A 27,255-nucleotide genomic window follows, 5' to 3' on the forward strand; every position below is an offset into this window, starting at 1 on the left:
AAAAATAAAGTATGCTATTTATTTTATGGTAATAATTATTTAGTTAAAGAATTACAGGATTGTATTTTAATATAAAAACCAATTTAATTTCATCAGATATTATGGTTGCAAGTTTCAGGATAAGTGACAAGTCTAGTAGTATCAAAGGACAAATATTTTGAAAACTACCACACACTGTGGTGATCAGAAATATTAAGAAAGGGATGTTTAACACCCCAAGCCTCTGCCATATTTTGACAATAGTTTAGAGTATTTCCGCTTTGTGAATGGAATATTTCTGAATGTAACTGAAAACTAAGAATTGCTTTTTAAAGGTGGTCAAATACATTTTAAAATTTTATTATTATAAGCAAAATAATATTTTTTTAAATAGCTCACATTCATTGATGTATTATACTAATATTAGTCTATGCTCACATTATGTTTTTTGTAACTAAAATTACTGATATAAATATATATGAAAACACATGCATATTATTAGACAAATGTAATACAAACATTATTGTCACCTCTCTTTTTTGTCGTTTCGTATAAAAATAATGAATAAAAAGTTTGATAACTTTTTTCAAATTGCGTTCAGAACCTTTGGTTTCATAAAGGCGCACATTTTAATCTTTGCTCTAGATTTGAATATAAAGCGTGTGTTTTCTCTTTCTAACTCCATTTAGATTGTAATTCTCACCATGTATCACTCACCTCTATCAGTATGAGAGATACAACGATTTCTATGAGAACATGAATTTCTATGAGAAAGCAAACCAATTTGCTTGAAGGGTTAAATTGTTTGGGCATGTAGGGCAAATGAACAAAGAAAGGAATGTAAGGAGAATATACAACGCGAACGTAAATAGTAGAAGATGTCAGGGGAACCAAATAATTGAGTCGGTTCGTGGAAAGAGTCAGAACAACAGAAGAATATGTCTGAATCCGAATGAGGCAAAGAGTGTGTGGCAAGGCCGAATTGTTTGGCGGTCTGTGATCTCTGCCTACTCCTGCGGCGAAATGGTGGTTAGTTAGCCAAATACTTTTCACTCAAGCTAATAGCTACTGCCATCTGTTGATAAAAACAAGCACTTATCGCTGATAATGGTTCTGAGATACGGTGATTGTTACCGACATCTAACGGAATATTTAAAAAAACTCTTTTATTTACAGTGTAATCGGTTAAAGCAAGAGCGTTTCAAAAATATTCCGTTAGATGTCGGTAACAATTACTATGCAACCGCTGGCAGCGACAAGTTTTTTTTAGATAACAGTAGCTATTAGATGAGTTTGAAACTAGTAGAAAGAGTATGTTTATTTCCTCACTACTTTGTTGAAGATAGTCAATTTTAAAAGACTTATAACTTACATAATTATTATACATATTACCTAAGAATTTCAAAATCATCGATATGTAAGGGGAGTGGGTATGATTGGGAACTATTAAGTTAACCGCTCGTAATACACAGTATTTTATACTTAGTTTGTCTAACATTGCTTTAGAGCTCATCCTGATCCCGACGATGGCTTGAAAATTCAAGAAATAGGATCATTCTGATGGATTTATCGCCAGATCTAGTGTATTTTTTTTATATCTGGTGATATTACATGAAAGAATAAACATGAATGTGGTTCTTTTACAGTTTTATTCATAAATTAATAAATTTATTAACCAATACAGGCCTAGAATTTAGGCTTAGACACATTGAATGCCCTGTGCCAAAGTTTTTACACTCTTGACATATAGATACATTTTCCATTTTATATATTTTTACTTAATTAAAACTACTTCCCATACTTAGAAAAATAACAATCAATGTATGTACATACATATATAGTATTATATTTGAATAGCATAGTGTCAAAACATGCCTTATGTCATATAAAGAAAGAAAACTTATTTAATAAACATTTATAGAAATTTAAGGAATAAAGGTTTTTTTTTCAGGAATATTCCCCGAAAAGTGCGTAGAAAGCTTAAGTTAGTTTTGACACTTTTAATCTCCTTTCATAAATATGTTTGACGGGGATGAAGGGACTCTCACCAGCAACTCTTCTCAAACGGCAATTCTTGTACACAATACATTGTATGATCTGTGAATGGTTTCTGTTGATTCTTTGGATATTATATTTGGGTAATCAATGTAATTCATTCCATTGAAGGAATTGAATAAAAATGCCTTCAGTCACTGTCTGTTTTCATAAGTAGAGTTGAGTATGTTTACTTAACTCGGTGCCTAATTCAAGCTTTCATCTCAAACTTGGCAAAAAACATGTTATGTAGTCAATGTGCAACAATGCAACAATACATTAAAATACAATATTGACATAGCACTTGGATGTTTTAGTGAGGAACCTGTTGTAAAAAAAAAAAAAAAAACCTTTTGATGTTTTTGATGGTAATATATTTAAAAACGAATAATATGCATACAAAATGTGAATCAGAATATCTATTCTCCCCATAGACATATTAAAGTAGCATTGATATAATATATCCATGGTTCGATTTAGTGTCCCATCCACAAGGGGCACAGAAATGCCGAAACATTTGTGTTTCATTCTATCACCCGTGCGTAAGAAACGCGCACATTGGACCACGCATACTCGCATTCAAATGGTGTTCATTGGAAAGAAGCTTGGACCTTTATTCCTTAGTTGAACAAGAAAATTATGATTAATTCTATGATACAGTAATAATAATACACATTCCCTAAGTTATGCCAGGCACCTCGGACTCCTTGAGTTTTCCAATCTTACATCGGCCGTGCCACCCATTGCCATCTCCACCCTCCAAACTGGGATCTCTTCCGACCATCCTGCCATGTAGTTGATGACCAAACAAGAAGCCAGTACATAATATATAATATTAGCTACACATCGATTATTCAAAATGACCTCGGTAAAAATAATATTACAAAAACACGCCGTTAACAAATCTTCATCATGACTATTCGTACTTCTTCGCTAGGTTAATAATATAATATAGGCAATTAAGGAAGTTTAAAAAAAACATCTGATCACATTTGCGACTATATGCGACTAAGAACCTAATAAAAAATCTAGATGAAAATTAAATAGGTAGTCTTTATTATTAAAACGAGCATCCAAAAATGACAATTAAGATTCATAAAAAAATGTAATAATATAAAATTAAGGTACTAATACTTGTGACAGTTTTCGACAAGTGTAAGAATTAGTTGACTATTTTAAAATGCACCATTCTTGAATAAATAATGATAGTAAAGATGTTTTACTTCTTGTAGATTCTAAAAAATAAATAATTATGAAGTTGAAAGAGGCATACATTTTGTATTATGAATTCACTATACGATACTGTTTTAAAATAATTCTGTAGGATATTTGTATTATTAAACTAACACCACAAAGAGCTGTCAGCAAGTTAATTTGAAAAAATAAAATAGTCACTGAAAATAGCAGCCATTGATCATACAATTTAATGAGTGATAATATTTTTTATAAATTACAAACTGTTACATAAAAATACATAAAATTTATAAAAATATTCTCAGTAATATTTGGAATGTTATTTTCCAACTCAGATAAAAAAAAAGTTTTTTTGTTTTAGGTTATAAGATATATTCAATAAAAGTATACAGGGTGACTGTTACTTGATGTGAAATAATGAAGGACTAGTAGAGGAGACATATTTGTATGTGTACAAGCAAAAAATGTGTGTGAGAATTGATGTTATTTTATAATACTTAATCAATACAATATTAGCGATTCTCAAACAAAAATTTGAAACGGAAAACCCAGGACCTCAGCATTGACAGGGCTTTTCGGTTTTATTTAACTGTATCATTCTTTGACTGAGAACTACCATCATTATCTGCATTTTCTTAATGCATATGCACTGGCAGCAATTTTATAGAGCAAAGCCTGGGTTCAATTCTTAGAAGCGACTGGATCTTTTCTGAGTTTTCTGTTTCAAATTTTCATTTGAGTCGCTAATATTGTCTTCAATGATTAAATATTACAATTTAAGGTGTTAATTAAAAATAGAAAATATCTAACATTTGTTGGTTTTTTTTTCTTTCTTTTATATAGATGATTAGTTATGTTCAGACAAACTTCCGCTTGTTTCCTACAATAAGTCCTCCAATATTAAGCATAAAGTACCAGTCAAACTGCATTTTAAAATAATGTTTCTAAAAAGTAATTAAACTATCATAATACTATAATATGATAAAGTATACCGAACCTAAGTTATAAGAGACACCAAACATGTACAACATAGTGATAATATTTTTATGAGTGTTACATCGAACTATGCGTAAAATGTAAAATACCAAATGAAAAACATAGACTACTTGCTTCAGTTTGTCTACTGCCTCGGTGTGACAACGCCTGGACGCTAGTGGGGCAGAAACCGAGCACGTTGCGTTATGTGTGACAACGACGTGTTAGATGGGAGAGTCATGTACACAAATGTCACGTTAGATGGGACAGCCATGTACACGAAAATCACATGGATCGGGATAACACCAAGCAATGTACCATGATGCGGGACGACAACTGGCGATGTAGCAAGACAACACCTATATATGGGACATCAAGGGAGAGCCGTGACCGTGAATCGTAACATTAGAAGCCAGTGGTATTCGGCAGCAGCATTTAATATAATTTACAAATTCAACATTATTCTATAAATTACAATATCAATTTAAATATTTATTTCATTATAAAACAGCTTCAAAAATGACCAATCACCAACAACCATAAGATGTTTTATATTTTTGTTGAATTTTACCAGATATCTCCCACCAATCAGCTGCCACTTGTTGTGTTAGTCATTCATGAAGCTAACGGTACATATTCAATTTTATGACATTTTACATAATATATATTATGCTACATCAGTTTAAAATAAAAATTCACATAGTGGGCTCGATAATAAACACAATTGTTTTATTTTTGTAAGGCATTTGAAAAGAATGAAGCAACTTCAAATACTTATAGAAGTTGATGGAACATGCTTTATTACTATTATTAAAAGATGCAATAAGTGCGAATGAACGGTAATATGCCAGGGGAACCACAGCCCTTCAAGATCTATGAGGAGGCTTTTTAAGCTGATACGTCTAACAGATATATTACTTATTTATCTTTTAGAAAGAAAACACTCCAGTTCATAGTTGAAAATCCACAGATCCCAAGAAGCTTTTTCATCATCCTTTAAATTATGTACATTCATATTATATTATCATAACATGCCGATAGATTTAATAATCTCAGAAAAGAGTTGAAAGATAATAATTACCGGATAATGTCTAAAGGCAAAGTGTTTCATCGAGCCCCCTTTACAGTGAATATATTCTGTCTGACAGAGGCATGGAGTTGTCCCAAGTGCTGCCACTGTAATTTCCTTATGAACTTGTTCATACTCAATTAGCTGCTCAGACACTGATCATATTCATTTCTTCATAATATTGGCCATTTTAGAGCGCAATTTACTCAAAAAATAATAATTCTGCTTCTACAACCAAAAATTACAAGCCGCGGATAGTTTAAAACCTTTCAACATCCAATTAATCCAGTGGAGTCGTGCTTTCCAGGGAAAGTCATATTTTCCTACTAATGAGGTTCGAATCCACATGTTTTAGTCATACAAGCCACAAAAGCTAACATAATAAAGAGCTGCAAAGATTTTAAAGAAGAATTATTTTGGCAAATTGAACAAAAGACCATAAATACCACCGAGTGGGCTGAAAGTCTTTAGTTCACGTTTTATAAGAATTAAATAGTGGCTGCCATCAGGCGATAGCAACAAACCAATAGCATCACTCGAGAGTTTGTAGTTAAATTGTGGTGAATGTATGAAGTTTGTTGCTTGAAGTAATTATTAAAAGAAACTTGATTCCGGAGTCAGCTAAAATGGCCAAATCTGAAGGCAGAGTGCGAGGGCGTTCCCAGTGGAGTGAGAGAAGTCTCTGCGAAGTTACTGTATGACACAGCACTTGCATTTGGGTTTCTTCTTGATGACGACCAGCTCGGGCTGCATGGGCTCGGGAGGGCCGGCGCGCTGCACCTCCACCATGTGCGTGTCGGTGCCGTTGCTGGTACCGTTCTTCACGGTACTCTCCAGCGTGCTGCTGCTCACCAGCTTCTGTGGAGACTGCGACACCGGGGTGGCTACCTGCAAACAACGCACTACATATTAGAGGCGCTGTCACATTACATTTTAATGAGTTAGGTTAGGTAAGATGAGGTTAAATTAGATTGAATTAGACAAGTACGGTAGACCTTGGTCTAGGTTAGATTGATTGAGTCAGTAGACCTTGATAAGGTAAGTCTAGTTTAGATTGATTGAGATAAGCACAGTAGACCTAAGTCTAGGTAAGGTGGCTAGGTTAGATTCATTGAGACAAGTATGTACAGTAGACCTTAATCTAGGTAAGGTAAGGCTAAGTTAGATTGATTGAACAGCAGAACTTAGCCTAAGTAAGGTAAGGTTAGGTTAGGACAGTTGAGATTCTGTACTCACTCCAGTATTGTTGGCCACCTGGCTAGCAAGGCAAGATGAGGTTAAATTAGATTGAATTAGACAAGTACGGTAGACTAGTTAATAAGGAAAGACTAGTTTAGATTGATTGAGATAAGCACAGTAGACCTAAGATAATTAGATTCATTGAGACAAGTACAGTAGACCTTAGTCTAGGTAAGGTAAGGCTAAGTTAGATTGATTGAACGGTAGAACTTCACCTAGGTAAGGTAAGGTTAGGTTAGGACAGTTGAGATTCTGTACTCACTCCAGTATCGTTGGTCACCTGGCTAGTGTCGGTCTCGTCCAACTCGGGCAGCAGCGGAGTGTTTGCGCTGTTGGGAGTGGGTGTGATGGGCTTGCCGCCGCGGATCAGCGACACAATCTCATCTGCCTCTCTGCTCAGATCGCCATCGGGCCTGAAGGGGTTTTCCCATCCGCTCTCCGTGCTGGGAAAAGGAGAAAATTGTATTATAGAGAAGAATAATATTAAATGTTTATGAACAAATTTTAATTTCATACATTAAATGATCACTTTTTCAAAAAATTATCAAGATCAGCTAAAACTATAATATTATATTATATATTCTTGAAAAAAGCTTGAACATATTCTTTTGCAACGCTATATAATGATGTAGAATATTATTGTTGGTAGTAAAACTCCATTTGTCTTTTGGTGAAAACAAGTATTTCAAGTGCATTTTTGTGTATTTCAAGAACTCTATTAGGAATTATGAAAGTTGATAGAAGAACTTGACAACTTTAAGATTTAGCTGTTTACTGTATAATATTAATACTAACCCCCCTGGAAACCCGAGAATTCAGAAACGTCGTAATTGACCGAGAGAGAATTTACAACGGTGTTCTCAGCGGCAGAACTAAAATACATTTCGTAGATTAGGTACCTACCCATTATCCTGCTTCGGTTGTTCCCTCGGTCCCGTGATCACGTAGTACAACAATCCCCCGTGAGAGGTCGCCATCTTCTAACCAATACCACAGCGGGCACAACCTTCACTAGACTTGACCACTCACTTTACTGCCGGGATTAGGGAGAGAATACTCTAGTGCAACACTGAGTTGATTTCGCCTTAATTCAGTTTTTGTATTATATATTCTTGCCAGATGGTAACTAAATTGTAAAAATAACAGACTCATATTATAAATTCCTCATCCAATATCACCATGTAATGGAAAATAGAAACATTACTTAGGTTTAGTGGTCGCTATTCGCTATTCGCTATGCACCCTTACGCAATTTTTTTTTTTTTTTACATTGTCGCAGGAGGCCCTGAGGAAAATAATTTCTCTCAGGGCCTATGTCATCTTTTGGGATGCTGTGTAGAGGATCTTTTTTAAGGAAAGGAAGGAGAGGAAGTTCTGAGAAGGTAAAATTTATGAGTGTTGGGTAGGAATCTAGGGGTCATTGTGTCGATGGGTCGCAGTTGACCAGTTGGAGAGGTCAAATGGTCTCCCCAAACTAGCCTCTCCCGATCTGGCACGCAACGCAGCTTGTGGGCAGGTGCATCCCTGCTAAATCACCAAACGCAGCGAACCACTCGGGGTGACCGAGCAGAGGTGTTGGCAATCCAATAAATGGTTCCCGGGGAGGCGGTACCTAAACCCGCCTCCCAAATTCAACGGTACAAAATTCACGCGAATTTATTACAATAATGCACTATTTGCAGATTTATTTTTACTACTAATATGGTAATAAAAGCAGATCTAATAAAAAAAAAACAATTTATGTTTCGCTTTATAATTCAATTTGTGTTTCAAAAACATTATTTTCGTAGAAATACAGTCGCGAAAAACTCAATACTCGCGAATTAATCTCGGATAGTTCGCTTGATGAAATCAAATGTGGGATTTAGCGATGTTTAACATATCAAAAATAATAACTCAGAAGTCATAGCCTAATATGGCTCGATTACAATATAATGTATTTATTAACACTAGTAATAATTACGAATAACCGACGATGGCATTGTATTAGCCAATATCATAATTTGCATGGTCGTGGACTAAATAATGGGAAGCAAATGTATTGTAAGATAATATTAATGGCCTTTTCATACATCTGAGTAAGATTTTATTAATGAATCCGACCCTTACGATATATTTGTAATACAATCGGTGTTTTGATTCAGGGGGTTTAGCAGAGTGAAATCGATAACTTATCTTATCGATAGGCGTAACTTCCGATGATTTTATACCAATTTTTCCGAGCACGGTGGCGATGTTGATAGCCAGACCGATATTGAGAATTCCATATACGCTGGTAAAACTGGCGCATCCGTATACGCGTTGACATTACTAAACGACAGACGGCTACGTAAAAGTTAAAAAAATACTAATAAATTGACAATGTCGAATTGAAATAATAACTTTAATTTGTTTGTAAATTGAATAATAATTCAGTTCAACTCCTGTTAAAGTACCTACAGCGTACATTGAATAACTTTTACATAACACCAAACCAAAAAGCGCAAAAAGTAAATCAATTCTCTCATTAAACTGACTTTAATGAACTCTTACAAGTTTAACAAAAAAACTCATAATTTCTAGGTACACGTAATTTGATTAATTTAAATAGGTTTTGGGAGAAACAAGAACATAGATAAACTCTCAGCAGATACCAACGCATTTCCTTGATCAAAATACGTTATGTCCAGTGAAAGAATTCTGTACTCAGCTTCTAAATTCTATTTTTGATGTGTAAAGCTCACGCCCGCCCCCTCAAAATATTGTACTATGGTATTATAAACAACAAAAAAATGTGAGACGAAAAAGTTCCTAAAAAACGTTGCAATGGAAGACTATTAATCAATATAAGCATCAAATCGGACCGACGTTTTGACACTAATTATACACTTTTATCTTTGAATAGTCACAATTCTCAAAACCAGGTAAACATATAATGTAAATAAAGAACAACGCCTGATTTGTGACCAGATCTGATAAGTCAGGTGCTTCCCAACTTTCCCTTTTCCCATTTTCTTTCTCTTCGTTATCCCTTTAGTCTCCCAACATACCACAATTGAGGATGCCTAAATTCATAAAAAAAATCTTGTGCTATGATGACAAATACGATGCTTTGTTAAAAACACGCTATAAATTCTTAAAGTACATCTTTGGTTATTAGTTATTACAATACACGACGTTAGGCAAATTATTTATTTTTAATTTCACGCCCAGCTGGGTATTTTACATGTTTATTTTAATTTTAACACAAATAACAAATAAATTAGCATAACATCGTAAAAACAAAGTACTCTAAAGTGCAGATGGAAAAATAGTAGATTAGGAATACTACAATAAATATATTAACTACGTCGAAGCAGAGCTAGGTAGTTTGTTCAAATAGATTTGTTGTTCTGCTTGCCGAAATAAATTCTATTAACACCTATTTATATTTAGTATTGATGTGTTAAATATGTCAACATCATTACCCAAATTCTATATACGGCGAACGGGAGTATACAATTGTGATTCCGTGTTGGAGTTGTCGCAATAATACAATGATGTTGAAGTAAAACGAATTATTTTCAAAATAAGTTCGAACATGAAAAAAACTATTGTTTCTTGTATATAAAATATGAAGTAAAAACGGTATGTAAAATTATGAAATATATGTACAGCTATTTATTTTATGTTGGTAGATGTGCATTGAGTTTTCATTTCACGGGCATGAAGATCAAGGCTGGCTAATTGCAGTGGCTGCGAGGAATTGACAGTGAGGCGATGGAATAGTTGTGACGGGGAAGTATTAACGAGGATGCGACTCATTACTCAGCTTCGCCCGTGCCAAATAAATACGCCCGTATTATTATGTGGTTAGTTATTTGTAGAAAATTATTAAGAAAATAATGATCGAATCACGAAGAATGAAAATAATCATTGGTAAGTTTGAGAAGAAGATTCTAAGAAACTTTTGGGACAAACAAGGTATCAAGAGGTATATTTTTGACTCGTCATTTAAGAAGAGTTATAAAACTGGACATCTAAAGAAATCCCTGCTGGGCGTAAAACCAAATGAAAAAGCTTTTCTATAATTTCATCTTATTTGATGCCAAAAATTCATTTTTAAAACTTTCGTCACGCAGGTAGGTATCTACTACAATGTTGTAAAAATGCGAATATGAAAGTCAAAATAAAAACGGCCACCATCTTAAAACGGAACGTATAAACAAATTTACAGAAAGACGAAATTTTTAAAATTAGGTGAAATATTGAAGGTGAAACATTAAAGGAATACACTGCACAGGCATATCCTACAAGCGGAAAGGAATCTCCAGGGGATTTAGCGCCGGTGATAATGATTAAACGTAAATTATAATGATTAATTTACTAGTTCATGGGGGTTGGATTTAGAATGTAACTCAGTGACCTAGTTTCTAAAGAACAAAGGTCAAATACGAAATAATAGAATAGACGTAGGCACAGATTATTACAGAACTCGCTAATAACAGAAGTACGGTCCGGCTATCGGAAACGTTACGACTTCAGGTCCAAGAAACTTTGTCTCCTTCGGACTGCTCTGAATTGAACCATTGTCTCTAGTGTAATATCATCTGCGGTCTCTAGTGCCGTAATAACATAATCATCGACCGCTGTTATTCGTTTCAAAAGCACAAGGGAAACTAACACCCATGAACATAATAGTAAATATATCAAAAGCCGAAAATAATTCATTAGTAAGAAATAAATTTCATGCAAGTCTATTTCGATCCATTGACTAATAAATCGCCAGTCATCTCGACATGTAAACAGAAAATAAACAGAGTTGTTGCTATATTCACAACGTTTCCGAGTGCCAAGTAACGCAACGTGAGGAAGGTTGGCGAGCAAGAAACTGTGTGAAGCGGAAAAATTCGAATGATCACCATTAGTAAAATCCACTTTTAAATGTATCCTACATATTGTTTTCAGCGGAATGACTCCCAAGTTTGGCGAATGTAACACAAATAAGAATGAAATAATGACTTCGATGCGAAATCGCGGCAAAAATGGAAATGACGTTATTTCAGAGAAATAAAAACTGAGGAACGGATCGTAGGCGACATTAGAAATTAATACATTGTAACCTTATTGGTTCAACTTATTCTTACTGAGGAAACACAGTTCAATACTTTTTAGGTGTTTTGATTAGTCATTGTGTTCTGTTATCAATGAACCCTTTTTTTAATCGTAGGGTAAAAAATAATTTGCGTCGACGGAGACGGCCAGCGGCACATTAAACAGGCGGGTTTACGTGATGGAAATTGGATTGTGTACACAGCTCTATTTGATTTGAAAGATATGCCTTTATTTAACGATCAAATTGCAATAGATCAACGCCGCTTGCATTTGTCGGCTCCATGTTGTGACCTCACTATTATCATGTCATAAAAGGCGACCTGCTTTTCAATTAAGAGACGCGCATTACATTCAGTTGTTGGACGCATCTTGCCATTAGGGCATGTTATTTGTAGGGGGTCAATGGAAACATACAACGACACATTAATCAATGACAACAATACATACAAACCAACCACAAAAAGAACTAAAAGTTATATTGTGCTAAATAATTGTTGATGACAGAGTATTAGAAATAGACACGATGACACTGTATTCACAATTTGTTAGTTTTGCCAGTGCTTAATATGATGTATATTATCAGGATGTTAGAGAAAAGATACAACACAAGCGTCATGCTTGGTTCTCGTTAAAAAAGCTATTCAGTCCATGAAACCTTTACGTGATGTAATTTGTGAATATAAATGAACGCATCCATATTAGAATGAACACTTTTGGCATTTCCTAAGTTATTCAACGCTCGGAAAGGAATATTAGGCGTTGCAAGGCACAGACGAGGTATGAAAAGATATGTTTGTAAAAGGTCATCAAGCAACAGTCAGTCGGTATATATATATATACAAAGAGGTCGCCTTTCGCTAGCGCTATTGCAGCGCCCTTAATTTTTACATTGATGGCTAATGGAATTTTTAACGACATCGTAAAGGAAACCAAGTGCTAGGCATTGAAGAGTGATACTGGTAAGTTTAGAGTTATAATGGATTGGGTTGTTGTTCAACAAATGTTGAGACTTGGATTCAGGAGCTACGCCTGTGAATAGCAGAATTCGTAATTAGGGAATATAATGGAAGTTATGTCGATCGGATATAATAATATATGCATGCTCAATAATTCACTATGCGGTCGCTAGTAGCCACTAGTGGTGTGCATCGGTGAGGGGGAGGTGGGGGAACCCTGCCACAATCACCTAGAACCTAGATAAATATTGCCACTTCAAACATCAACGAGAGTTTTTTTTAACGATTTTTATAATAACTGCTTTAGAAAGTACGATTAAGTTATAAATAAAGTAATGAAGAGTAGGTTAGGTTCGTGCACAAAGGAAAGTTTTTAAATTTTACTTTCACTATAAATCTCTTCTCCCAGGATTTTACCGTCTATGTTACAATGAATACGAAAGAAAGTTCGATAGCCTCAACAACAGTCGGAAAACGGGTGTCCACAACCGCAACAACATCTATTGTGTTGAAATAAAACAACTGAAAATAGCTAATGGTGTAAACATTACGCATCGCAGTCAACATGAAAAATGGAACAGCAGAGAGACACAAGTATAGAATGCAAATTTCAATATAAAGATGCGCATTTCGCGCGGTGAGATGTGTAGGCGAAGAAGTGAATTAAAAAATAAACCCACCTGCTAGGCTTAAATAGGTTACAAAATGTAGCCGTTGATTCGAAAACTTATAACGATTGTTTCAAAATTATATAAACAGCTGAAATTAACAGATGTCAGTGTTTGCAATTAATATGTTATATATTGCAATTAATATATAATATATTTTAATGAACACTTATTCGAGTGGATTATACTGGTGCTGTTTTAATGGAAACAAACAGATGATTAAATCAAGCATTAACTATAATAATAACATAGTTATATTTATATATTATAACACTAAGAACATTTTTCCGGAGAGGGACAAAGCCGGAACGCGGAAACGAGGCAAATATTCAACGTGCGGACTGACAGGAATGTAACAATTGTAATCTTACTAGAAAATTATTATGACATACACCTATAATTTTAAAAATAACTGTTTGAAACTTCTAGTACTCTATGTTTTTTGTAATATTTTGACCGAACTGTCGCGATCGGTTTGTATTTTATACCAAGCGCGCGTTGGTTGTTGCCGAAAGTTAACCCAGTACTGACACTGAGTGACCCGGTGCCCCGGTTAGTCGCGCCACTGCGCAGGCGCACATCCGCCCCCCGTTGGCGCCATCTACCGGCGTGGAAAACTGCACGGAAAATAATATCACGCCACCCACCGGCCGGAAAACCGCCTTTTTGCTTTCGCGCTTTTAAAACAATGTTTGCGATTAAACATTACAGGTCGCGCAATTAGAGTTGACTCAAACAACATAAACTTAGAAAATGGTGAATATATCATCTTTAGGGAGGTTTGAGTAAATGCAGCAGTGCACAGAGGCCGAGAAATCATTTCTTAACCGAGCTCTTGAACCTGAAGAAGGAGTTGTAGAAGCGAACCGTTCTTATGTGACAATAAACTTGCAACAATAATGTTTTTTTATTTGAGTCACAAACAGGACATTTAAAGTACATTTTTGTATAGTTAAAAATAAATTTACATACAAATATAAATGTCCCTAGACTAATGTGTCTGCAGCAATCACATTTGCACATTCACTATCAAAGCAATATCATTTTTTTTATACTAAGCCTAAAATTACAGAGATTACAAGACATAATAATTTAAAAATATGTTTAAATTAGGTATAAAATAAAAAAATATCAAACCATCAAAAATCAACAAACAATATTTATTTTATATACATTTTTTTTTTTTTTTTTTTAAGTACAGAAATCGTGGAGATATCTCATGAAACAAGTTATATTATTTACGAAAATATCTATGCAAGCATGTGTTTTAGCAATATCGTTGTATGATCGAGACATTCTAGACATATGATTAAAATAACCAGTGTTATTGGTAAAAATTTCGGTCCAAAATATGTTACGGTTTCTAGTGAATTTGGGCCTGGCGTTTAACTTGATTAGATGGACTATGTTACTATCTACTTGATTATTGACAATTTTGTAAAGCATTAAAAGGTCATTTATGTTTCGTCTTTAAACTAGACTCTCTAATTTATTGCCAAAAATGAGAAACTGTTTTAGATTTAAGACCCCGCATTCCGAATTTCTACCGATTTATAACATATATTTTTCTTGATCACTTTATGTTTTCAAGTCCGACAAGGCGGCCGAGACGGCCGGCATAGTCCAGTGGTAACGCATTGGACTGCCATTCCAAAGGTCGCGGGTTCGAACCCCCGCGTGCGCAAATAAATTTTATTTGATTAATTTGTGTTATTTCACAATTAATTGTTTAAAAATTAATTAAAATAATATATAGTATATTTGCGGCACGTTCCAGAGTGGAAGATACTACCAGTATCGCCCTGGTGTAAGACCACCATTCAGAATTGAAACGTTGCTCCAAATGGCTTTAGCCGTGTTTAGTGACTAGATCTGAATAGCCAGGTACTTCCCCGCCTTCCTCTTTCCCTTCCCCACTTACCTTCAGCCTCACAACATCCCCCAATCGGGGATGCCATAGTCTCACTGGCTCCAGACGGGAGCAGTTGGGACTCTTGTGAGGTATTCACTATAAAAAAAAATAAAAAAAATGTAACTTAGTCAGTTGTAGAGAGATTTTTACTCTATTTTAAACGAGTCTTGTTTTATGAAATATTTTCATAATTTTCGCTTACAATCTACATTCGTATTTGCATATCTCCCTTTCAACCCATTTTCTTCTTCTTTTTAAAAAAACAGCGGAGCGGAGATAATCGAATTCGAACATTAGAAAGGTTTTACAGCGTGTTCTTTTTATTATTTTCATTTAATAACAGAAAAACAGAATTTTCATTTTTACTGGTATTTTATTTTATTACGTCGAATAAGAAGTTTTAAATATGACGTACCTAAGCATCTGTGTGAGCACTGTGTTGCAATATCTGTACTGCACGAACTCTCGTAAGCCCGTTAAAAGTTTTAATGTTTGTACGATTGTAACTGAGAATGCCGACAGGTGACCTAATATTTTATCGTTTTTTTTACGTGCGGCTTTTGCAGTAGAACCGATCAAAATGAAATATGATTGTTTCATGATTGAAAATGAAATTTTTGCAGCGGGAGAGCTGAACAAAATGTTAAGCGCGAAATAAACTATGGATAGTCACAAAGAGTCAAATAGTATTATTTTCACTACTGTAGCGAAAAATAACAAAAAATAGATAGTGCAGAACTGCCGAGACGTCGGGTAGGTATGCTGTCTTTGTTCTATGGTTATTATAATGAAAGATGCTCCGAGGAAGAAGCGCCATTGATCACTTCGGCACCGGTGCATAGTCGGAAAACACGCCAAACGCGCGCCCAATCAATTTCCACGGTTGACATTTGTCACACGAGAACGGGTTGTTTTTACGACTCGTTCTTGATTTCAACAGCTCGGCTTTGGAACGATTTACCCTCCACACAGCATATAGAAAGATGACATAGGCACTGAGGGGAAACTATTCTCTTCAGTGCCTCCTGTGTGGAGTTAATGTAAAAGAAAGTGAAACGGCTTTAAGTCCGAAACTTACAAAAATATACCTTAAAACGCTATCGTTCATAATGCAACCAACGTAGGAAGCTGAAAATCGTTGAATTGGCCAAGAAAGTCGGACTTTGAAAGAAAGAGAGATTTTGATTTTTCGTTTACGAAACCAACAGATTTTTCTCTTTAAGTCAAGATAACTTTTTATAATAATGTAATCGGGATAGGCAAATAAACACATTAATGTCCCGTACTAAGCGTTAAAAGATGGTTTGAAACAAATATGAAAAAATATGTAAATACGAATGTTAGAGCGAACGCGCTTATATTAAAAAACGATAATAATTTAGCGAAAATGGTGAAAACATTTAATAAAACACGACTCGTTTGAAATAGAGCAAACAGTTCTCGACAAATGCTTTAGTTGAATTTAAAGATATACTGTGCATTTGTTCATGCCTATAGCATGTCAAATAACAGAACAAAACGTGTTTTTAATAATTTTCGGAGCTTACTTTGCGATTTTTTTAAATTGTTTTTGTCGATCGTTTCGGCATAACAAATGTATGGATATTATCCAAAAAAATAACATATTTTTTTGGGAACTTAAAATCTTAAAGGGTTGACGAAAAACTTGTTATAAATCAGTAGAAATTGGGTTTGCGAGGGCTTAAGTAGTACTAGTTATTCAGATTAGCCCATTTTACTGTTTAACCCACGGCCATTGGTTGGCGAAACGTTCCCCCGAGATTTGTATTTACATATTCTTTGATTAAATATTGCGCACTATTTCGGGCGCGTTCGTGCAGCGCGTGCCTGGCAACCGGCGCGCGGATATAGAAATTATTTTATTAGATACAGGAGACCGAATAATCAGATCGGCGACGAATCTTGAACAATATGAGAAATCTCAACAAAGAGAACAGTCAAAATAATAACTATTGTAATGGAATATTTATTAACACCCTTTTTAAACCGGTTTAGTTATTATACAATATATAAATGTAACAATACCACAAACGAGCAATTCAAACACTCGCTTGTACCTAGATTACATGAAGTTAGTAATAGATACGCAGATGTGGTGGATTAGCCAATTACCTCTTAACTTAAGATTGGAAACGAATTATAAAAAAATCAAAAACTCCATAAAAATACTATATCAATAGCATATCAAAATCGTTTATACTTAAAAACACAATATAATCTCTCATTTTATTACTATATTGAAATCCTTTTCTCTTATTTCTTATTCTTATTTTCTTATTCTTATCTCTTTCCTTCTTTTACATCCTTTTCTCTTTTCTATTTGATATAATTATGTTATATATATGTTAAATTATTATTTACACGCGTTTTCTCCACCTTTTCAACACGAGCATTTGCTCTAAAAAAAGGTGTTCCAAGATGTATTAAAAAGAAAACAAACTCAATGTAATGTAATAACATGTAATTGTAAATTTAACGTTATATTTGAACTTCATCATAACTTGAAATTACCTAATAAAAAAAATAAAAATAAAAAATCTATCTGTATGGAATGTAGGAACAAGAAGGCTATAATTCTATCATATCTTTTCAATCAATATTAATTTTACGTAAGTGTACTTATACTTGTATCTCCTACTTGTATATCCTTCTAGAGATTAATTTTATATTTTCTGCCGTCGGAAGGATACGGGGCGGGCAGGAGATGGGATAGAGAAAGATGAGGAAGTACTTAGCTAAGTCTAGCTAGTCACCAAACGCTGGCTAAAGCGATTTATTAATAGATCTTGTATACTTTCTCCCATTTGTTCACATAGGACATTTTTCTTATTTACTTATGTACAACTTTTCTCTCTCTCAAATTTATGGTAATAATATTTGGCTTAAAGGCTTATTAGTATTATTTTTAACAGCTGTTTAGTTAATTTGTGAAAAATAGTTAGGGTGCAGTCGAGTTCTCCAATTTATGTTTTTTACTGTATCTGTATATATTCCAATAAAAAAGGAGACCTTTCACGAAGGCGATACTGAAAGTATCTACCTACTTCTCTAGAACAATGATTAATTGTGAAATAACACATATGAATCAAGTAAAATTTACTTGCGCATGGCGGGTTTAGAACCCGCTACCTCCGGATTCGTTGCCGATGATCGTAAACCCTCAACCACGGAGGAAATTTTATGAAAATTCGGGTCAAATCACATTTAAAGCAACAGGTATCTTCGGAGAGTGCAAATTTTGAACATAATAACAGCGGCAAGTCGCCGTTTGTGAAACATATCCTTGAAAAGGAGGAGCCATCTGTCAATCAAATAGGATGAAATAAATTAGTATTTGCGGGAACACATTTTCAAGCAAAAATCAGTATGCCGATGGGTTAAACCTTCACACTTTCCCCCTTACTAATAAACGTGTTTTAAATTTTACACAACTGATAAACGACCTTTTACCCTATATTCATGGTTGTTTACCAGTTGTACAATATTTAAAACACGATAATTAGTAAAGTCAATTGCTTAAACCACTGCACCTCTGACACTAGCAAACATCGATAAACAATTTCATCAGGTAAATATTATTTTTTTTTTAAATTAACCTATAAGCTATACTCTTTGTACTCTGTATTTTTGTGCAGTAAATATTTTTTTTAATTTGAATTTTGAATTTGAATTTAAATTTGTAGATATCATAATATCACGACTTGGCGACATTATAATTTTACGATCTGAAACATCTTTTCGCGAGCGGAAATCCCAAACCTATAGATACAAACCCTATTAGTGGCTGATTTGGTGAGGACCTACTTGGGAAAAGTGCCCTGAAAATGCCTTGAATCTGGTTAGGAATTGCCTTGAAATTGGCCTGGAATTGCCTGAAATTACCTGTCGGCCGCGCGGGCCCGGACGTACCCCAAAGGTCCCGCGGCGGGGCTAGTTATTGGCCCATATTCGGTACACAGCCATTTCCTGCTAAGTTCAGCGGAATAATAACGTCAGAAATGCTACCTTTCCCCTCCTCCTTAGAATTAATATTCCCCGATTGACGGCCTCCGTGGTTGGCTACAAATTCCTATGGTCACGGGTTCAAATCTAGACGTGCGCCACGAAAAACCACCATTCAGTTTCGAAACGTTGCTTGAAATGACTTTGTCGTTTTTGATGATTAGATCTGAATAGTCAGGTAATTCACCACCTTTTCCCCAACTCCTTCCTCTTTGGGGATGCCATAGCGCACCTCCAAAATTGTTACTCACACTAATATTTTGTATTCTTATGTTATCTATTACAGGCGAATTCTTCAATGTGATGCTGTTTAACCCCTCCAGCTTTTGTAGGTCATATATGTCCGGGAGTCCATGTTTTATAAAAGTATTTTTATCTTTTTTCTATCATGCGGAAATACTTAATTTTTTCACATTAGAAAGAGAGAGAATAATTCTTTCCAGTTTGCCCGGAATCCATTAAAAAATCCTAAAAATAGCAAAAATGAATAATTGAAAAAAAATGTCAGCTTTAAAAATTATTTCATATTTTTTATTATATGAACGTGATAAATGTGAAGGTACAGTTTTCATACAAATTTTCCCAACAAAACGAATGTGTTTTCCAAATGTCGAGTTCTCTAATTTTTTCTATGATTGGAGTAAAAGATTAATTAAAAATGTGGTTAGAGTTTTTGACAACATTTTTCACGTTTGATATTAAAATTTTATTATTTAGAAATATTTATTTTAAATGCATACACCAGAACGAAAACTTTATCTAGTTACTAAAACAGTATTTGTTTTTAGGGAAAATTAAAAAAAAAAAATAAGATGTACCTATATATCTCATTTGAAAAAAAAAATAGAAAACATTGGGAACTGTGCAAAAATGATGAAAGAACTGAAGGGTTAAACTTTTCTTTTCTTTGTTTATGTTAATGTAAGTACTTGGATACTGCTCACTAACCCCGTATGCATAGACTTTGGAGAATCTAGAGTGGTTCAAAATAAATGTAGCTTCGATCAACAAAAAATAGAGGCTTGACGTGTGCGGTGAAGGAGGTAACCATATGTTTCCTTATAACGCCGTTAGGAAAGTAGTGGGTCCCTTACAAAGCTCGCAAAGTTACATACATCGTGAGCTTTGTACCTTTGAAGTAACACAAAAAGACGAATTGTTTATTTCATAAGAAATCACACCATATATTTACATATATTTCACATACTACGAATTCTTTTATTGAAAAGAAGTATATATAAACAGAAATATTAAAAAGAAGACAAAAAAATCAATTTAACAAATGAGTTCTACAAATTAAAATTATTAGTAATATATTATGTGCTAAAATATTATAAGTTAATAACTGAATTCTCACCAAATTTGCTTACAATTCTGACAGGTGTTAGAGTTAGTGTTAGGACGGGTTGTTTCGGAGAATCTGAACAATTCATCAAATTTCAACGTTCATTTTCAAGTTCTGTGAAAGATTTTTTCAAGTTCTGTTTTTATTTCAGTTTTGTCAAGCAACTAGCCTACAATGATATAAAAACAGAACTTGAATAAGTCTTTCACAGAACCCGAAAATGAACGTTAAAATTTGATGAATTGTTCAAATTCTCCGAAACAACCCGTCCTTAGTGTAAAAAAAAACTTAATTCGAATAAATCTACTACTTTACGACCGAGTGGAATATTAGTCACACGATTCTCACAGTAAATAGAACAAACATTCACGTCGGTGTTTTTCAAACTTTTTACAGACATTTCTGGAAAACCGTACGAGAAATTATAACGGCCCAACCAGTACCATTACTCTGCAGGTCGGGTAAAATATTATTATTAAATATAATTGCAGAAATAAGTAAAAAAATAATAGGAGCAAGGTGCTTCTGGCACGCTATGGGAAAGAATTTTGTGAAATCGCACAGGAATAGAAAAAGGTTTAATGTTTTTCGAGAAAAATATTGATTAATTTTATTTTTTTTCTTAGTATGAATGTAAGTTGCAGTCACCGAGGAAACTAGATTGCATTAGTTTCAAAGTAATTAGATAGTTGAGGAAACTGAACAAACCCATATTATAATATCTAATTCAACAAATAGTTGCGCTACGATGAAACCAAACTGTTCCATTGTGTATACGAAATAGCACGAATATATTTTAAAGATTTTGATATTTTCACGAGGGTTCCATCAAGGCCAGAGTCAAGTTAGCTTCTCAGAAGCGGGGCGTATTGTACAGGACCCACAGATATTGCAGATAGCACACAACTGCTAACATTTAAAAATCTCAAGTGAGCCCCGCTGTTAAACGCGGCAGCCACCTCTGGTCTGGAGCTCCAAAGTACCTTAAACACTACTTGACTCTGTGCAGAAACGGGTGGCCCGTTTGATAGATTCCCCTATCTTAACAAACGGATCGCAATCTCTGAAGCACGGGCGTCAGTTAGGTATGCTGTCCTTGTTCTGCCGTATTACAAAGGAAGCTGCTCTGAGGAACTAGCGTCATTGATCCCTTCGGCACCGGTGCATAATCGGGAAACACACCAAACGCGCGCTCAACATATGTACACGGTTGACGTTTGTTACGAGAGAACGGGTCGCTTCTAAGACTCATTATTGAGTTCAACAACTCTATGTTTCCTCCCTCCTACAATATCCACTCCTTCCTCTCCTCTTAAAGATCCTCCACCCAGCATCCCCAAAGATGACACAGTGTGGAGTTAATGTAAAAAATTTATGTAATCAAAATTTTGCAACAGTTGCATATCGGGGATAGTAAATGAATTAGTGCACATTTTAAACACCCGTCACTTTTTAACTCTGGTCGTTCTCAATAATATTCCAACAACGAAAAACCGTTTTGAAATTCATAATTTTGAACAAAGAAAAAGTTTACGTTTTCCGAAAAACCATTTAATTATGCTAACGGAAATGATCATTATAAACATATAATAAATGAAATTAAAGCCAGTTTTGAACGCTAATGCCGGCAAATTGAGAAAGAAAATTGATCAATCTCCTTATACGTTAGTTTCGGCAATCGGGTACCGTATTCATTCGTCACTTACTTCCACCTGTGAGGGACTTCAATTACTTCGACGGTCATTCGCCGTCGCATTTCCGGCGATCGGGGCACATTTGGGGACTTATTGTCGCGGCGATTAGATTGTAAATGGCCCGAACGCGGCACACCTTACTCGCTGAGGAAAGCCACATGTTATATTATGTACACTGCACATATAATATGTTTTCGTATCTATTGCTAACATACGGTTCCTATCTATGTTGTTATGGATATATCAGCGAAACTACAGCTGTGATTGGAATATCCTAAGTCACGAATATCGCATGACAGATTCTTTTCTAGTTTCGAAAAAAATATTTTGTATTTATCAATGCTGTACCATGTAAGATTCAAATAAATTATGTCAATTAACAACAAGCAATGAAGGCAATTAAATATTTACACAACTTTGAAAACCTACCATTCGCAATTCAAAAGGTGTCTCAAGTAAGGAAGAACAAGAAAAAGATCAGTTTTTACAAATCATGCTGGCAAATAGCACCATTTTGTAACGTGACAATGGCGGCCTTTTAGGGGCTTTCATTGGTTATAAAAAGACACCACAACTTTCCCAATAGATTTTTTTGTCACGTGGAAATGAAGCGAATATTTCGAAAGAGCAAGCGTGTTTTCAAAAAGAAAATGCATTCTGCAGGTGAAACAGCTATTACTGATGAAATAACCGTAACAAGAGATCAAAAATATGGTTCTGGTGAAATGGTTTGAAACGGCTAGACCCGCACGGGGAAAATTTACTAATATAAAATATTGCTAATTTATTGAAAATCTGGTAAAATTATTCGAATTTCCGTTGAAAACGGGACTGCAACTTTAACGAATTAATTGACAGATTTCCTAAAAAAAAAACTATCAGTGAAACACGAATGTGTTACGAGAATGTTACGGTGTTCATAAAAAATATTTTGGTTATTAATCTTTATATTTATTAGGATAAACGTAACTGCAAGTTGTGATTTAATTCTGTATTTACTGAAATTTTGTTGGGAAATAGCGTGTCATCACGTTTTTAACAGGACTTTAATAAATCAGCAGTATTCATGTTTCTCCGTGTGTTTTTGGTGATCAGATCGGAAGAGTCAGGTACTCCCCAATCTTCCTTTTCCCATGACCTTCCCCTACCCACTCTCTTGAGCCTCACTACATATCTCAATAAGGAATGCCATAGTCGTACTGGCTCCGGTCGGCTGGAAGCAAATGGGACTTTGAGGTATACACATTAAAAATAAAATGAATGAGAATTCTATCCACCCTGCTCTGCAAACGGCGAAAAGGTACATTATACATTTTATAATAATTGTTATACATACTCAAGAATATTGGGCCTTTCAGGCGGCCACCGTATTGTTTATTCAGACAATAGTGAAAACGGGGTTATTTCAGCGGCTCAGACAACAGGTCGCTTCCAGCTTCAAATGTCAGCAAACAGCTAGCTCAACAACAGGTCGTCTTCTGCTCAAATGTCAGAAGGCAGCCAGAAGCCAGCTAGCAAAACAACAGGTAGCTTTCTGATCGAAACGTCCGATGAACTATCCATTGAAACCATTACACCACCCCAACTAGGAGTACTCCTGTCCAGGTGCGACAGGTATACCAGGGAGAACTGTTAAGACTTGGAACACGTCCTCCAAGGATGGGACGGAGGTTAGAGGTTTTTTTTTCTTCTTCATATTCGTTGTTGTATCCATGCTGCTTCTAGTTTCTTCCACTTCCATTATAGTGATAAAGGAGAGTGTACGTGCTCTGTGGTGGGTGGACCGCAGGGCGGCCGCGTGGCGCATACCGGGCGGGTGGCGTCGATTTGATTTTTATACAAATCTACAGTTTTATTCCGAGATTGATGAAATTTTGCACACTTGACTTTCAAAACAAAAGAGCGCTGTCTACATGATATTTCTTGGGACTTCGGCAAGTATATGTATAAATTCGGCAATTATAGGGCGGCCTGTCTTTATTTTTTATATAAATACAATTATGCACACTTGAACTACAAAACAAGGCATAAGGTCCACCATCCACAAGAAATTTCGAAAAACCACTCCCATCTCCTTTAAAGCAGAATTTTTTACTTTTTGATGAAATTTTGCACACTTTAAGTTCAACATAAGAGGAAAATTTCCGTCTCCATCTGATTTCGGAAAACTCTAAGTAAAGCCCTGGCAACGTCGCGCCGGTGACCAGATAGTGTAACATAAAAATGAAGTTGAAAAAAATACCTTCTCTTTGAAATTTTAAAACAAATATTTCCACAAGTACAAATCCAAAATTTTATTACAGTTTTTAGTAGATAAGTAATCCTAGTGAGTAAATTAATTTCAAGAAAGTGATGAAACTAAAACAAGGGCTATTTGCCCTGTCTGTTTGACCTGTCTATTTGACAGCTGTTTGAGGGCTATTTGCCCTGTCTATTTGGCTGTCTATTTGATATCTGTTTCGGCGTCCAAGGCCATTTAAAAAAAGCATGAAAATGGCCTTGAACGCAGAAACATCTGTCACAATAATAAAAACTAAAAATACTTGCTGAAGTTAACATTATTAAATTTGATTTACATAAAAAGGTGGAGTTGAGTTAGTAAAAAATCCGATTGAGTGTGACATAGTTCCAGTGTCTCCGAGCAGTCGGATAAATGCATAAGACGCATAAGTAACAAAAAAATGTTGAAATTGGAAATGCCAGTCTTTTGGCGGTTATTGGCCCACATAATAACAATGACATCACGAGTGCGAAAACAAAAATCCAACCCTCACCACCGCCGATCCGGTGCTCGTCACACAATAGAATAGAGCCACCCAGAGTCAGCACCACTTCTCTACGATCGATTCCACAAAGGAGAGCGAGAGTATACACATACACAGTACCTACATTCCGCCTAGTAGAACCGAATTTTCGGCGGGAAGGGAAAGGAGGAGGGATATGGGGTAGAGTGGCGGGACTTGGTGGGTGATGGGGGTGGAGGGTCGCCACCCAACAACCCGAAATATCCAAATATCTGAATGTTTCGGATGGACTCGAGCGGCGCGTGTTTAGGTGCCACCCTCGCCCCCCAGTTTACGGGCGCATGCGCGGAAGTAGTTCAGTGTAAATAAAAAGGACTGCCTAGTCTGGGGGGGTCTTATAGTAGGCGTTGTCTGATCCAAGACCACGTGGGTACCGTCACGGATTATTTACGTTTTATTGCCGGAATTTCAATTTGGCATTTTTTTAATCCCACGTTTCACTATGGTAGTTAGAGGAAAATGATAATACGAATATTTGGATGTACTAGATCGTATTTGACGTCATCTTTTAGTGTTTTCTGTCTTTTCGTTTTAAAACAAGACGCGTGAGAAGGAAGAGAACGAACCTCTTTGACGTCCGTACGAACTCTCAGTGGGACTAGTTTAATCACAACTTTACTTTACCTCGGTGTGATTTTTCATAAAAGCGGGGCTACAAAAAATTATCTAATTATTTTTATTTCTTATCATGAAGCCATTTCGCCCCGTAGTAGTAAGCAAAGGTTATGAAATGCTACAAATCATTATCTTGGCTCTTATTTTTTGTGGTTGTTTTTTTACATCAACCCTACATAGGAAGCCCTGTTTCTATGTCATCTTTGGGAATGCTGGGTAGTCTTTTGGAGAAAAGGAAGAAGAGGAAGTTCCGGGAAGGAAAGGTACCTGTGAGGGTGACAAGAGTGACGAACGTAGGGAATCCATCCCCACTGCGGTGCAAGGCAATTGGTAGGAAGAGAGTACGAAGACACGAACAAACCTTACCACATGAACCCAGGCACCCCAGCTAAATCACCAAATATAGCGAACCATTTGGGGTGACCTATGGCAAAACAGTGGGTTATCCAATGAATGGTTCCCGGGGAGGCGGTATCCGCCTTGGAAATTGAAAACATTTTTAGTCATTGACTTTACTGCAAATAATTGATTTACGTGCATCGTGCCGTGTCTTTCACGTGTCCTGCTTACTTTCCATCTCCCGTTCCACCTACTTTCGAGTCACATACGTATTCTTCCGATTACAATTTATTTTATTCGTTCACCCGCTGTACCTTCCCAAAAACGTATAATGTGTGTCTCAAGCTCAAACAGTGTGTTTCAAACCTTTATCAGACGATGCTATACGCATCAAGTGCTTTTTGGGCGTGGCCTATACAGAATATATGGTGTAGTGTCACACAAAGCAATAATCTTTCCTATCCCCCTTTTCATGTTCTAGAGTGGGAGAGCACGGAATGTCATTTCATTTAAGTTTTATGGGATTTTTCACGTTGACAGCTGACAGCCGCGCGACCACGGCAGCTCCCTAATTCATCTGACTGCATCCCCTGCATGAGGGAGTCGCATCATGTCTGTCATCAGGTCTGTATGGGACCGTATCGCGAGAGTTATGGTGATATAGGCCGCACCCAAAAAACGCCTGATGGGTATAGCGTCGTCTGACACAAGCATAATACTCACACAAGAAATTAAGCAAAGAAAAGCTGCTGAATACCTATCAACGAGAAAGGATTTTCCTCGTTAAACTTCTCCTTATTCACGCTCTACGGAGGGATTAAATTCGAAGATAATAATAGACCTACTTCTCCTCACCGGTAAGACTATCGGCGGGTTGCTTCTGGAGCCATGAAGATCTATGCTTTATCCTATTAATAATATTAACTACGTCGCTACATAGGTATTAGCATGAAAGTATCTCCATAAGAAGTATGGGAGCAACGGAAACTTACTTCTGATGACAATACTGTTGCTAAATATAAAACGAATTTTGACATTCCATTTAAAATTGTTAAAAATGCACGTTTCAAGTCGAGGACAGCTTTCCTAAAACAATAGTTGCGTTGGTAAATTAGTTTGAATTATTTGTCTTATATGTAGTTTGATGTATTTTTTTTAACTTTATGTTACTCTTGCGTTTTACTAATATTGCGTCATATTTAGTTTTTTTTTTTAATTATTTCTCATTATACTTGTAATCACAATTTTACAATTGTGTATTTTGTACCTTCTATACAATGGATTACACCTATTTACTGTCAGTATCTCCTGTATAATACAGATATTCTCCTATGTA

At 35.5% G+C, this 27,255-nt stretch overlaps 1 protein-coding gene across 1 annotated transcript in view; it reads right to left on the reverse strand.

The window, feature by feature from the left end:
- Positions 1-1,609: 1,609 nt before the first annotated feature.
- Positions 1,610-27,255, reverse strand: part of LOC149412470 (uncharacterized) — a 409,188-nt gene continuing 383,542 nt past the window's right edge. Inside the window, exons 5-6 of the mRNA XM_089645888.1 lie at positions 6,753-6,933; positions 1,610-6,139 (exon numbers count right to left, since the gene is read on the reverse strand). Of these exons, the coding sequence (XP_089502014.1) occupies positions 5,942-6,139; positions 6,753-6,933 (379 nt within the window). The 3' untranslated portion in view covers positions 1,610-5,941. The remainder of the gene's footprint in view (positions 6,140-6,752; positions 6,934-27,255) is intronic.

This window comes from Hesperophylax consimilis, chromosome 23 (assembly GCF_061612785.1).
Source record: "Hesperophylax consimilis isolate HC1 chromosome 23, BYU_Hcon_1.0, whole genome shotgun sequence".
Lineage (NCBI taxonomy): Eukaryota > Metazoa > Arthropoda > Insecta > Trichoptera > Limnephilidae > Hesperophylax > Hesperophylax consimilis.